This window comes from Enoplosus armatus, chromosome 5 (genome assembly GCF_043641665.1).
Source record: "Enoplosus armatus isolate fEnoArm2 chromosome 5, fEnoArm2.hap1, whole genome shotgun sequence".
Taxonomy (NCBI): domain Eukaryota; kingdom Metazoa; phylum Chordata; class Actinopteri; order Centrarchiformes; family Enoplosidae; genus Enoplosus; species Enoplosus armatus.
The window spans coordinates 15,596,760-15,610,694 of NC_092184.1; the positions used below are offsets into that span (position 1 = coordinate 15,596,760).

At 40.9% G+C, this 13,935-nt stretch overlaps 1 protein-coding gene across 2 annotated transcripts; it reads right to left on the reverse strand.

Annotated features, from left to right (window-relative positions):
• Positions 1 to 383: 383 nt before the first annotated feature.
• On the reverse strand, positions 384 to 10,878 carry ube4a (ubiquitination factor E4A (UFD2 homolog, yeast)). 2 transcript variants are annotated; one of them, XM_070905609.1, is made up of 19 exons: positions 10,749 to 10,878; positions 10,340 to 10,501; positions 8,681 to 8,793; positions 8,421 to 8,573; positions 8,116 to 8,275; positions 7,820 to 8,022; positions 7,396 to 7,587; positions 6,924 to 7,257; positions 6,601 to 6,727; positions 6,111 to 6,418; positions 5,570 to 5,702; positions 5,236 to 5,426; positions 4,620 to 4,720; positions 4,209 to 4,322; positions 3,898 to 4,072; positions 3,617 to 3,797; positions 3,299 to 3,446; positions 3,008 to 3,165; positions 384 to 2,784 (listed from the first exon to the last, which is right to left on the reverse strand). In XM_070905609.1, exons 1-19 carry the CDS (start codon positions 10,876 to 10,878, stop codon positions 2,649 to 2,651), a joined length of 3,219 nt encoding a protein of 1,072 aa, XP_070761710.1. In that variant the 3' UTR covers positions 384 to 2,648. The 2 variants fall into 2 exon arrangements, with proteins under 2 accessions (XP_070761710.1, XP_070761709.1); XM_070905608.1 differs by having other exon boundaries at positions 7,820 to 8,048; positions 8,112 to 8,275.
• Positions 10,879 to 13,935: the final 3,057 nt, after the last annotated feature.

Genomic DNA, 13,935 nt, shown 5'->3' on the forward strand with positions numbered 1-13,935 from the left:
GAAGAATTTCCCATATAGTTGCTGAGATTGCCTGACATGTAGACATCACTACTATACAAGTTGTTTGGAAGTGACTTGGAGACATATTATAGTTAAGAACCTTCAAAACTGAGACTGAAGTGTGCTTCACAAAGCTGATATTGTTAAAGACTAAAATATTCTGACATTCATATTATCCTTGAGATTAAATATTTACTTCAACTGTGTTGTAAACAATATGTGGAATTCACAAGTATCAGTTACTGGTAAATAATCTACATTAATAACCTTTTGAGGTCCTCTTTTTCTGTTTGTTATTAATTTCATGACCGATATTATGTTGTGCTCTGATAACACAATGGACTGAAATCCGTCACATTCCTGAAGGAAAACATAACAATGTCTTACATAACGCACATTAGTTTTATTTCTTAATCATACTGTACATCCAAAATAAACATTTTATAATCACAATTAAAACAAAAAATATTGCATTATAATTTAACCCATGTATTCTTTCAGGTGGTAGATGTTCAACATACAGTTTGAGGGCATGCCAACAAATACGTAATTCTCCTCTCATATTTTGCCATTTTATACAGCCACACTTGATTTTGAATTAAAATAATTCAAAACGCTACTCAAAACAGGTCATCTTTTTCTGATCTCTCTTTCTTTTTATATACTACCCACAGCTCCCTATATGCCCTAAAGAAACAAACTCATAATTGTGTCTCTTAAGAGTATGAAACAAGTCAGATCCTCATCCGCTGACATTTATGGCAAGGCTCTTGGTTTTAGGCACCGATTCTATAGATCAACTGTTTGCCCACATATTAATTCACTATGCTTGCACACAACAAAACATCTGTTCAAAATGCTAGATCAGGATACATCAGTTAATCTGGTGAATGTTAATTCAAAGGATGACAATGATGATTATATACACTGCTGCTCAAAAATGATTGAACACCCAATATTTTGGCTTTTCTTTTGGTTCAATCTCAAGAAATGTGGCGATGTAAAGACTGTAAAATTAGACCATATGATGAGATTTTTAATCTTATTGGAAATATCCAAGCCAAAGTACATTTTACAAAATCATATTTCACCACTAAATGTTTATTAAAACTAGGCATTGTAGATACATTATGAAGCAACTGCATGGCTTATTTTTTCAGCTCAGATTTATTCAGTCAGACTTTGGTGGATAGTTTAGGAGAAATTTGATGACACTTCCACATAACATTTCCTAACAGCCACTGTGTCTTTCAAGTTTGAAAAAGCATAATCATAATAGTATCTTCTTGCCTTTTTTGCGTCAGGAGCAGTCATTTGGTGTCCCTGATCACTGCTGAGTATCTTAAAGGGGCATTTACAGATTTTACACGAGGATCTATTCACTTGTCATGAGGAACACTTATTCAGCAGGTGTAAACAGTTGTATTATGTCCTCTGTAGCTCTGAAGGGAGCTTTCTCAAATCTGAGATTTTAGTATTGACACAAAATGCAAGCAAAATTTCTTTCCAAGGATTTGACACTTTAATACTGCCCAATTTTTTTTGTTTGGTTTGAAAAATGCCCCTGGAGCTGTCACACCACTGTCAATTATTCATTTGTAACCACAGTGAGCAGCTCATCTCCACCTTCCACTCTGCATTGCCAAACGAACAAGTGTCTATCAACTATTTTAGTATGCATTCTGGCATTTTTAGGTAGACTTACTTTTTTGTGCGTGTGTACTACATCCTAAAATGTGCTTCAAATTAGTGTAATTATTGTATAGTGACTGAAACAGTTTAAATCCTTATATCCAACAACCTATTAATTAGCAAGCTCTCAGATCCTAACGAGGTCTTTAATTAGTGCTTGATTAAAGGCAGGTGCACTTGAAGATTTAACTATACGTGTTCCAATACAGATTTCACAGTATGGTTTTGTGCTACAGGTTTCTTATTACAGTGAACAGGATTTTGAACATCTCCAAGTACATCTAGATGATTTCCACTAAAATAAAAGTCACACACAATTAAGTTCAGTTTTACCTATGCCTGACTTTTAATTTACAATGCTGCTTGAGATTCAACCAAAATCTACAATAAAGGGTGTTCAAGATCTTTTAAGGCAGTGCAAAATTATTTTTCATGAAGGTGAAATCAAACTATTCCATCCACGTTCTGCCTTAAGAGTTCCCAAAAATACTTACCTTGCAGTATAAAATCTAGTTAGGGCCAGCTGGTCAGTCAGGAGTTCATACAGTAAATTCAACAAGTGCTGTTGAAACTGACACTTCTGGCCTCAGTTCTGATTGTAATAGTAACTAATTAATACACAGTATTCAGGGAGAGAGGAACCAGAGGTTGAATCACCCTATTATTGTTACGGTAGGGCATCATGGGAGTCGAACAGCTACTGTGCATGGATTTTAAAGTTGTCACCAGCCGGTGGGCTACAGTTTTCCTGGACTGTTGTCACAGAGAGAATATCCACTGAGCATGAAGGCTGCGTGAAAAGGCTAATGCAATGTTAGTCGGACCGGAGGAGTCGGAGGAAATCCACAGAGGCAAGCACACCATGGATTAGCCAAGAAGCAAAGGAGCACGCGAGATGTGAGCCAGGAGAGAGAAACAAGGATGCAGTCATTGTATATCACAGCGAGGGATCACGGCTAGCCACTGGGTCCCAGCTGCAGCCTCTCCTGCTTATGCTTATCCAGCCACTGTAAGATCTGCTGTTTGAGTTCCTCGTTTGGCCTGATCTGGTCCATGGTTAGAGGACTGCGGTTAAAGGGGTCTGTCTGGTCACTGCAAGGAGGACATAATTGAATGAATGGTTACTTACATGACTCCTGAACACAAACTGTTTATGTATACATCTCATTCACAGTTTTAATTTCTGACTGTACAGTAATAGCAATTAATCAGATTATGACACAATTACAATAAAGACACAGATATTTTCTCTGCTTACAAAAAAGAATGACAATCATCTCGAGAGAATTTCAGTGCTCTGTAGGAAGTCACTAACCTGAGGAGATGCCTTGCTATAGTTGAGCGGTCAACTGTGACATTGGAGGAAGGGAGGAGAACAGGATCCAGCATCAGAGTGGACATGATGGGATCCAAGAACTCATCTGGGGCATCTGAATACGTCTCCTCTTCCTGCTGCTGTCTGTCTGCATGGGACTAAAACAGAGGCACAATGGACAACAAACCTTTTGATTGTTTCCACCTGTATTCACCACAGTGAACACTGCTTAGATTCATAAAACAAAGATTTGTAAAACGTAAAGATGAAAGGCTCCAAGTCAAATGATACCTTTATTTTATCAGCAAGGAGTCCAAAAGCCACAATCATGTCCCCAGGCTTGTTTATCTTCTTCAGTACCCTAACTGTTTGGGAGAAGAGGGTGGGAGAGTACGATCGTCCATCCTTTGGGACTGTAGCACAGAAATTCTCCTCGTCACTGCCAAAAACAAATTTGGAAACCACAATTGTATTGTATTAATCAGTGTGCCACTGTATTTCTTCTCCAGAGGATATGGCACCAATAAAAGAATGAGATACAAGGAAGAGAATAGAAAATAGACAGTTAAATTGTTGACAATTCTATAAAGAGGAGTGTTCACAACATACCCCAGATTCAGGTAGATGGTGCAGATGTCAGAAACAAGCTGCTGGGGCTTGAAGTCAAACTCACTGAAGTCCTTAACTTTAAGGGCACCCATCTTAGGACCCACTAGGTGCTGCAGGAAGTAGTTCAGCATGGAGATGATCCTCTCAGCAAGGAAGGGGTGCACAAAGATCCCCTTGATCTCTGGAAATGAGGAGAATGATAAAAGAAAAAACATGCGAGGGATGAAGACAAACTTTAAATGGATGAATTGATATAAAGAGTCAAATCTTTCCTGCCTGACCTGAGGTGAGAAAGGCCAGTGTGCCAATGGTCTCATTAGACATGATGTTGTGGAAGCGCCCCAGCTGTCCAAACATCTGCAGGCTCGACTCCTTCTCTCTTCGGGCATCAGGGGCCAGGCTTTCCCACTCCCCTCGATCCCGCTCCAGCTGCAGAACTTTGATTTTACTCAGGTACTACAACACAAGAAGATCAGTCTTATTCTTTTGTTGAGCTAATGAAAAAATCAGGCAGTCTGACTAAGTCTGACTGTGAAGGAAAAGCGTATTTAAGTCTTGCATGTATGGATGACTGTGAACTCCTCAGTCTTACCTGAATGGCCTCATCCAGTAGGAAGATGGCATCGTTCATCAGTAAGTTGAGGAACCTGAGGAACAGAGGGGGGTTCATGGCCTCCAGGTTCTCAGATGCATAGTGCGCCAAATGCTGAAACGAGATTTCAAACTAAATGAAGAGCACATTGGGATCGACCTAATTAATAAACAGTTTCCCAAAATATAATTGCCTGGTAGTAAAACCCTGCATGCCTGTTTTTGCCGCCATTCATTCCTTCATTGCCTTTACACTTATGGCTATTGAGGGTAGTAACACAGGGCCAAAGCCTATCCCAGCATGCATTGAGTGAAATATAATGAAACATCCTGGACATCATACCGTTATCTTAAATTTTGAAAACACAGTTTACTTGGATGAATAATCTCAAAGACTCTGGTTTCTTGTTACCTTGATACTCTCTCTATAGTTCTCTTTGCCCCACATGTACTTGAGGATGGGGTACATAGGTCTTCTGTAGTTGAATTTCTGTTCAAACTGATGAGGATCACCTGGGAAAAAAAAAGAGGAAAATACAATCAAACATGCTTCAGTGATACCTTCGTAGTTTTGATTTCACTTTATCCATCTTCTGCAGAACACACACAGGTGTTCACACACAATCCAACCACTTAACAGTTTCACCTGACTGGAAAAATACTTTTTGGATTAATGATCCCAAATAAAGGTGCAAGGTGCTGATCGGGAGCAACTTAGGGTTCAGTGTCTCAACATGACGGGGGCAGCCGGGGACTGAACCCCCAACCCGCTCTAACCAGCTTTACCTCCCATGCGACAGTGCTAACCCCTGTGCCACCATGCCACCCCAAGAGTTTGTTTTTCTTTTATTTCATATTGTGAGTGTTACGTGATGTTTTAATCAGGTTAATCAAGTGTGCATACTTGTGACAGCAATCTATGGAAGTAAATATGGTATATTAAGACTCGGCAGTACTGTTAACAAACAAGAGTTCAGTGCAGTTTCCATCTAGCACTAGCAAATCAAAACTTAATACAACTGCTTCACCTGTGAATTCAATGTCTACAAACACAGTGATGAGGGCCTCGGCCAGCTGAGGTGCATGTCTATAGGAGCAGAAGACTCTCTCTCGCTGGAACACGATTGGCTGAACAGCACCAGGAGCCACCGGCTCCATGTGGGGCATCACCGCCTCTAAGACCTCTGCTAGCTTTGCTCTTAAATGAGGGTTCTTCATCCTGTTGTGCATACAGGACAGGAGGGATTGAAGCAATATGTTGAAAAATTCCAAGATGGCCTGCACCATTCAAGCCCTATTGGGCCTCACACTTCTTTCTTTCAACTGACCACAATCACTGATGCGATAGATGAAGTCATGTACCTCTCTACGTTACCCATGAAGACCGTGATGAAGTTAAGAATCTGCTCCAGACTTTCTGCAGAAGTCTCCAAAACATCGTCTGCAAATCGACGCAGGAAGATGAAAAAATCTCCCAAGTTCTCTGCAAAAAACTCTGACAAACAAAAGACACAAGAGGTAATAAGTAATGACTATTATGTGTAGGACTATTCGGCATTAATGAATAATTGTACTACGAGTAACTAGCCACAGTTAGAGACTTAAATATCAAGTCCAAAAGTATTTGAACTGACATTTTTCACTTGAACTGAGCGCTTTATAAACTTAAACATTGTCAAATAAATTATTGACAATAAAATGATCTTAAATATCATTAATTACATGCTGGCAAGGTGTCGTAACAGGTGAAAAATGCTGTTACATTCAAATTGTGTTTCTATCAATTATGAGGCGGGGGGCAGCATTCGTTCACACAACACACTGTTTCACATGCTCCAATTTAGGAGGTAAAAAAAGCTTTCTGTTCCACTGTATTTGCAGTGTAGTAGGAGATCTGACCTACCTGGTACATAGCACAGCATAGTATCCTGTAGGGAGGGCAGGGGAAAACTGAGTGCTACATGTTCAGGCCCCTGGTTTCCCACACCAAGCTGAACCAGCAGAGCACCAGTAGAAGCTTGGAGGTTAAGGCAGCATTGCAGCATGGCAGGATGCGTAGTGGCAGCTTTGGTTGACAGATAAACAATCATCAAACGTTCAAACTGCTCCAGGAGCTGCTCCGACATTGGGTTGCCTGATCGCTGGGCCTCCTGCCATGTCACCTGGAGCCGGTGGAGAGACTGGTTCATCTTCACCATCTGCTCATGGAGTCTGCACACGCACATTATGCATGCGCACAGATGCATGGACACAAAAAGAGCATGAAGACAGCACGGGTTAATGCTGACATATGGTGCTAACATGAGGAACACACAGTGCACTACATTTCTGTGGGATGTGTGTCTTTCATTTCTTCATAGAAGTTATGTTGGTGCTTGTTTGAAAGTATGTACCTGTGGAAGCCAAGGTGCAGGGTAAGTTGTGTGAGGATGAGGTTTTCAGTCAGCAGGCTGTAGGACTGCGCAGACTCCACCGGCTGCTGAGGGGGCACAGGGATCAGACAGGTTTCCTTGTCGAGGCCTTGTATAAGAAATAGGAGATAGTTTAGTCATGAAATTTTATGTACACTCCTTGTATTAAAAAAACGGCTGTAAAAAACTGCTATAAACCCACTTGTAAAAGCAGATCAAATACCAGAGCTGCTGCATTAATACTGGTAATGTATTTTAAATGGTGAAAGGGAAGGGTCATTGACACTCATTTTCACACATATTACCTCTTGCATGCACGTTGCGATTGCGCATCTCTTCTTCACTCAGCTCTTTGAGAGCGCAGTAGGTAGGGTTGAAGGTGAGCAGTTTGGGTGAACGCGGCCTGCAGAAGGGCTGGCACAGCTTCAGCAGTGCTGCACCCAAGTTTAAGAAGAATGCATCTGAAGCGTACATCTGGAAGAAGAGCTCTGGCATCTGATTGGCCCATATCTTGGCCCGGCCAGCATTAGCCTGCAGACAGCTGCCCAACCACGTGAGCAGCAAGTGGCGCGTCTCACCAGATCGCTGGAGCAGGTTTTTCAAGATCTGGTGCAGCTTGTCCTGAAACTGTCCCATAAACTGCAACAAAAGGAGAGTAAAGAACATTAGTCCTGAGCCATGTGCAGTTTGGCGATCAGTATATGGTTTCATTTAAAAAAAAAAAAAAAAAAAAAGGTTAACAAAACAGCAACATCAAACTAAAGAGAATCTGTTTACCTGGTGGATGTTGGCCTCCTGGATCTTTGTCTCCTGGGCGCTGGAGCGGGAGGGGTTCAGGAAGTAGCCATGTCCCTCCACCACCCCTGGGGTTTTCAACAAGCAGGAGATACTCAGAACTGCCCCCAGTAGGCTCTTCTGGTACTGTAAACCATTAGCTGGGTCTTTGGGCTGAATGTGTTCCACCAATACCTAGGAAAACCGAGAAAAAAATAACTGTTATAAGGATTTGAAAAGTTAGATAAGAAACTAAAATAAGAAACATGAAAGGTTTGGGTAGCACTGTGAAATGTTATGCCACTACAGTATATCTGACTATGATACTGTGCTTACTGTATATTATTGTATATCACTTGATTAGTAGCCAACACTGAAATTAACAGCTGATGTAAGTAGGCAAAAAAAACCCGGTGTGTCTGCTCACCTTGGCAATATCTTTATTGTGGCTGAAATAGAGCAGAACATCTAGGTAGGAGTAGAGGAGAGGCTGGCACAGGTCCAAGTCTTTGATGCGTCCCTGGAAGATATCAAACACTGGTACTATCACCTCCGCGAAGGTACGCACCTCCTGGTCGGAGAGTATGCCAGCAATGACCTCCTCCACAAACTCAACCACCTCCTCTGGTTCTGAAACACAGTGACTTTGTAAGAAACTGAGAAGAGAATGAATACACAAGAAAGGAAACAGTCAGACCTAAACTGGTCCAATCCTGAACCTACGTGCTCCACTGAAAGCTTCCAGCAGCAGGTCCAGAAGCTGTTCGTAGATGTTCTGGCTGATGTAGATCTCCGGGGTGAGCAGGACCGTCCGTGTGTTAGAAACTGTCAGATTCTTGCAGCGAACAGCAAACGACAGTAACTTCTCTGGTACCTTCGTCACCTGGTGCACAGATAATCAAGTCACTGAATTATGGAAGAGAATGGCTAATTTTTATGTTCCAATTACAGAGCATAGTCTGCAGGTAATCTATGAAAATAGTAGCATTTAAGTGCTACAATTACAGTTCCGCAGGAAAAACTCATACCTCTTCTTTGGCCCTTTGGTAACAAGCAAAAAGATAAGGGATAGCACACTTCTCTCCAGCATCACGGTCAGCAGACAGGTTAACAGCGCTGCATGATGTCATGTAGATGAGGTGGTTTCCCGGCTCTAGCAGCAGCAGACGGTTAAACAGAGCCTGGAGGACATCAATTGTACCAAACATTTAGAGGTTTATTGAGAGGAGAGCAACAAGACATGGGAAGCGTAAAGTGATGACATAAAAACATGTTGTTGCCATCTGACCTGTTCTATGTTGTCCATATCCAGCCAGTCCTGTCCATCCAGATCTGCAGCCATCTCCTCCAGGTAAACACAGCGAGGAGGGATCCCATTACCTCCTCTCAGACTGGGGTCACCTAGAGAGTGAAAATAAAACCAGGGTCCATAAAATAAAGTCTGCTCAAGTCATATTGCACACAGCTACCCATGAAGCTTAAACAAAGCCAAGCATGAATACTGGATTAATTGTAGTTGCGAAATAAATCAACAGCATTAACATCAACATCAGAATGAATAAGACGTGGGAGGATTAAACGCACAGTATGTATTTACTCTGGTTTATTTCAGACTGAGGTGGCAGAGGAATTCATTAAAGGGCTCTGTGTGAAAACAGGGGGGGGTTAGCCTGCATTTCCTTAGCACCATGACTCACCCTTAAACGGTCTCAGTGGTGGAGAGACCCAGCCAACTCACAGCGAGACTTCACAGTGAAACTTAACAGTGAAACTTCACAGTGTGCAAGGTCTTTGAATTGTCTTGAAGGGTGGTGAGTCATTTGTTGCAGTACATACTGGAAACTTTAAATTTGTCTTTCAAGACGGCTAGCACCATCCAACAATACCACGAAGAACAACACAACAGACAGACTTTGCTACTATTTAGGTACAACACAGTTACATCAGACACCTGTCTCTCTGTCTAATGTCCCTTCCAGATTGAAGCAAGCAGAGAGCCGCTGCCACTCCATCTCACACCCAGGGTTTTACACTGGCCTCACAATACCACTAGCTTTGGTATTAAAGGGTGAAGACTGGTTACTACCAAAACTCGAGTTACTATACGACTGCTGCTGGTTTACAATAAACCCATAGCTATAATAAGATATCTAGATATTGCAGAAAGTACTAGGTTTTACATTGTAGACCATCTCTACCGTCCACCATGTTGAATTTCCAGTGTTCCAGTGAATTTCCACTTTTACTAAACAAACATAAAAAGCTTTGTTTAGCAATGCACATGGAACTGCAGTTGTGGACCTGTTTGTGTGTTACTATTACCATGTATTTGCCACTGACTTTTGATATTCGAATCATGCAGGTGGGATGTCTCTTATGCGCCATTTGTGGATATACAGTAATCAGGGGTCTTTGAATAAACTTAAATTAAATTAAACACTTATCTGTCACACCTTCAGACTGTTTATAACCCAGAAACTAAGGCCCATGTTTGTCATTGACCAAAGCAAAACATATGACAATCTGACACAATTTTAAAGCTACAACAGAATTAATCTCGCCCTTGGTGTTCTCAATCAGAAAACATATGTTCAATATAAAACCCAGCTTGCACTCTACATTTTGCCTAATGGCGTAAAGTGCAGGGGTTTTATTTGTAGCAACCCATTCAGGCCGACACTGTGACGTGGGGCAAACCAGCGTCTGGGATGTATCTGAATGGGTCAACACGTGATTGGACACGAGCATGAATATGGATAGAAGGAGAGAGGTTAAACTGAACCTTAGCCATTATTATTCCAACTCACTGTAACTCTTTGGTTTATCAGTAATGTTTACAACTCCAATCAACAATCAATAGACATGATTTCTACACACTTATGTCGTATAAAAGCGGTTTAAGTTCCAGATCAATTGATCTATCGATTATTTTTCTCCTTTTACTTACTGTTGTCCAGAGTGATGAGAAATATCCGCTGGATCATGTGATTGACATTGAGCTGTTCACACAGCTCCTGCCGGGACCGGAAGGAGCGGCTGATCTCTGCCACGGAGTCGTCATTGTCATCAACGCTGTCTGACACAGAGTTGTCTGACTCTGACTGGCTCTCTCCTGAGTCCTCCACTGTGATAGAAGACACAGAGGGTGAGTATGAAGCCAAGTGGATACATTTAAGCAAGATCTTGGTATGACCTATACTGACAAGAAATAAAAAACAGATGCTTCTCTAATGCTGTTCTTATGTTAGATATGAACTTATTTGCATTTTGTTATTAATTGCATTTTGACTTTGGTATCTATCCACATGACTGACTATATTTCTTATTAGAGGATTGCAGTAGCTCTGATAACTCACGTGGTGGTTCTGCAGACAGTTGTTGTGGCTTCTGGCCTGATGCAAACTGCTTGGCATCAGCCAGTGAGCTGAAGAGGGCAGCGAAGGGGTTGCAGGAGATGTTCTGGTTGTTGTTGCCCTGGTCAGTCATCTCACTGGGGCTCAACACTCACTCCATCCAAGATCCCTGCCTTAAGGAACAATGCGGACACAACAACTAAGTGGCAATGGAACAAGACTTACAATATCCAAGTAAGGGATTAGTGAGCATGTACAGTATATTTCCACATAAACATGAAATCATCACCTTACCTTTACAGTAAAATGCAGAGCTGCACAACTTCGGCACCTAATCATTAACAGCTTTGTAACATTTTGTTGTATCACATAACTTTGTCTGACATTCTTTACCTAAATAGGTTCCTACATTATATCAAAACGTGCCATAATACATGCAATTCTCCTTCTTTTTCTGTAGGGGAGTTATTTAAAGTCAGGATTATACTTAAGGCAGCCGACATGTATTACTGCCTCCGGGATTTAATGACCCTCATTGCCCAGTTCCTACAGTCATTGAATCAGTCCAGTTGTCCTCAAAAATCTATACAGCTGTCTTCTGCCCTCTCCACTACCTCCACACTCTGGAGCACTTTTTACACCAGTCTCAAATACTCCTCATCTGTGCAATTCTGCAAACACTTCCTGTCTCTGTATCTTATATTTTCTGCATGTTATACGGACATGCCCTACCATGTCCATCTCTTCACACTGGTCACAATAAACTGCTGGATGTTTTTCCAATAAAGTAAAGACTTTCGCCAAATTTCAATCTGCTCATTATTACATCCTTTTTACAATTTCTTCCTCTACTTCTCAACATACCAACTCTACTTTGGATTGAATGTAAATGCCCTCTTTTCTTGCCTGACCCTACTGCTTTCACTCTTTATTCACACTATGGTTTTCTCCTCTGACTTTGATAGTGTAATACTGTCAACTTACTGTTACTGTTTCCAAGTATGCCAATATGTGCAGGGACCCACATGAGTGTGCCCTCCTTGTGAGTGAACACGATTTCATATAACATATCATGATGATTATTGGGTGTACCTTATTTAATACTAGTCGCTACCCACCAGCACTGTATCGATCTCATCTATGTCATCATCAATATGATGGCATATAACTCAACGTCAGTTTGGCATTCTGTTGTATTTGTACCCGTTAGATTCATATGGTTTGTTGATTATGAGAAACCAGCTCTGACGGGGTTAGAAACTTTATGGCATGACATTCAGAAAAGTCAATAAAACAACTAATCCTGCGTACAGTTTGATACAGAGCAGTGAACATATGGACTGGCTGTCATTATCGGTCACTGGACCGTTTGCTTGTTCAGAGCTCACCTCCTCGGCGGCTCACCGTTACATTGTGTTGTCACGGTTACCCATCAGTTCAACACCTCACAGTCATAACTTGTGTTACTTCACTAAGCTAGCTTTCCAACTAGCCGCTATTATGCTATTTCGAAAGTGTCATGCCACCCGTTAACCGATTCAGTAGCAGCTTTAGCTACTTGACGCTAGTCAGCTAACTAGCTAGCAGGGTTAGCTGGTAGCACTGACCGCCCTGCAGGGCTTGTTAGCTAGTTAGCTAGCTTGTGGAGTAGCAAGCTAAGCTGTCATGGGGTCACCACGACTCTATTTCAGCATTTATTTTATAATCTGTTACATTGATTTCGTGTATTATCAGTATAAATAATGTATACAAACGATAAATAGGGCTGTCGTACCTGTTTGACGGGAAGAAGTGTGTGTTTTTGATTAAAAAAATTGCTTCTACGAAACCAGGAGCAGTTCTTCAGTAAATTGAAATTGTAAACGTCATCAAAACGAGACGGAGGGTCTTCTTTGCTGAGTAACTTTTACAAAAACATGAAAACATGACCTAAAACGGATTGATAAAAGAAAACTCTCCATGTGACAGTATTAATGGTTGTGAACTTATGCAACTCTAATAGTAATAAAATATTAATCTAATATTTCCCACGTTTAAACTAGATACACAATAAATATTTGTGGGAATAATTCTTGACAGTTATGTAAGAAAGAAGATAAGCTTCAGATAAGATGTGAATAATATTTAATATTTAATATTAAATATTTGAATAATATAATATTTTGGGAGAAACAGACTTGACTTGGTTTTTTAAAAAGGCACCATGCACACCAGAATGAGCAAAATATCAAAGATAAATTATCTTCAGTCTGGTTAAAAAAAATCAACAAAATTTAGTGAAAACAAAACAAAAGAATAATAATAACACTTTGACTTGCCAGCACTTGTATTCGGAAGTCAATAAGCATCATTTGTTGAGAACATCTTTCCTTCTTTCTTACCTTACATTTGAGACTGCCCTGGCTGTGTGAAGGCAGCTGTCATTTCAGCTTCATCTGCTTGGGCTGTGCTTTTTCTCGCCGTCAGCAGAGGGCAGCAGCAGACTACACCCCCTGACGGGGTCTCTCTTGACAAACCAGCCTGAGCTTTGCAGACGTGTCTGCAGTTTTGACGTGTGGCCCTCCCTTCTGCTCTTTACCAGTGTGTTAATGACGTTGCAGTTTGGGTTTAGAGAGTTTGCATTTGGACAGGTGAAATTAAATTAAATGTTTGGCGATGTATGTTTTGTGAAAATAGAAACAAATATATACCACATCAATAAAACAATTACATTTTTTAATAGAATTGAAAAGTGTTTAACAAAAATCCCCTTCAATCATTTCATCTGATCCATTTACTAAACAAATGTGATGCTGCCAGTGTCTCTTATGTGTTTGTAGTAGTTGTACAATGGAGTACAATGTACAATGTCCTTGAAAATAAGTCCTTGCTTTGCTTGCTCACGCACCTCATATGCTGTAAACAAATGTCTTGCTGTCCTGCAACTTTCTCCACACTGCTACCAAACTCACTTTCCACATAATCATGCACAGCTTCTATCTTTTATCGCCAGTTATGTGAGTACTCAGGACTCAGAGAGTAACTGCATTTCCCAGAAATTCTTCGCAAAAAAAGTTGATGAGGTAGTCAAATACATTAAAGCAGAAATCGAACAGAGAAACACAGAGGAGATTGGTCTGTGTGGGAAGTGTTTTGAAATTCATTCATGTCAAATTAATTTAAATCATTTTTTCCCCCAAAACAGAGTACA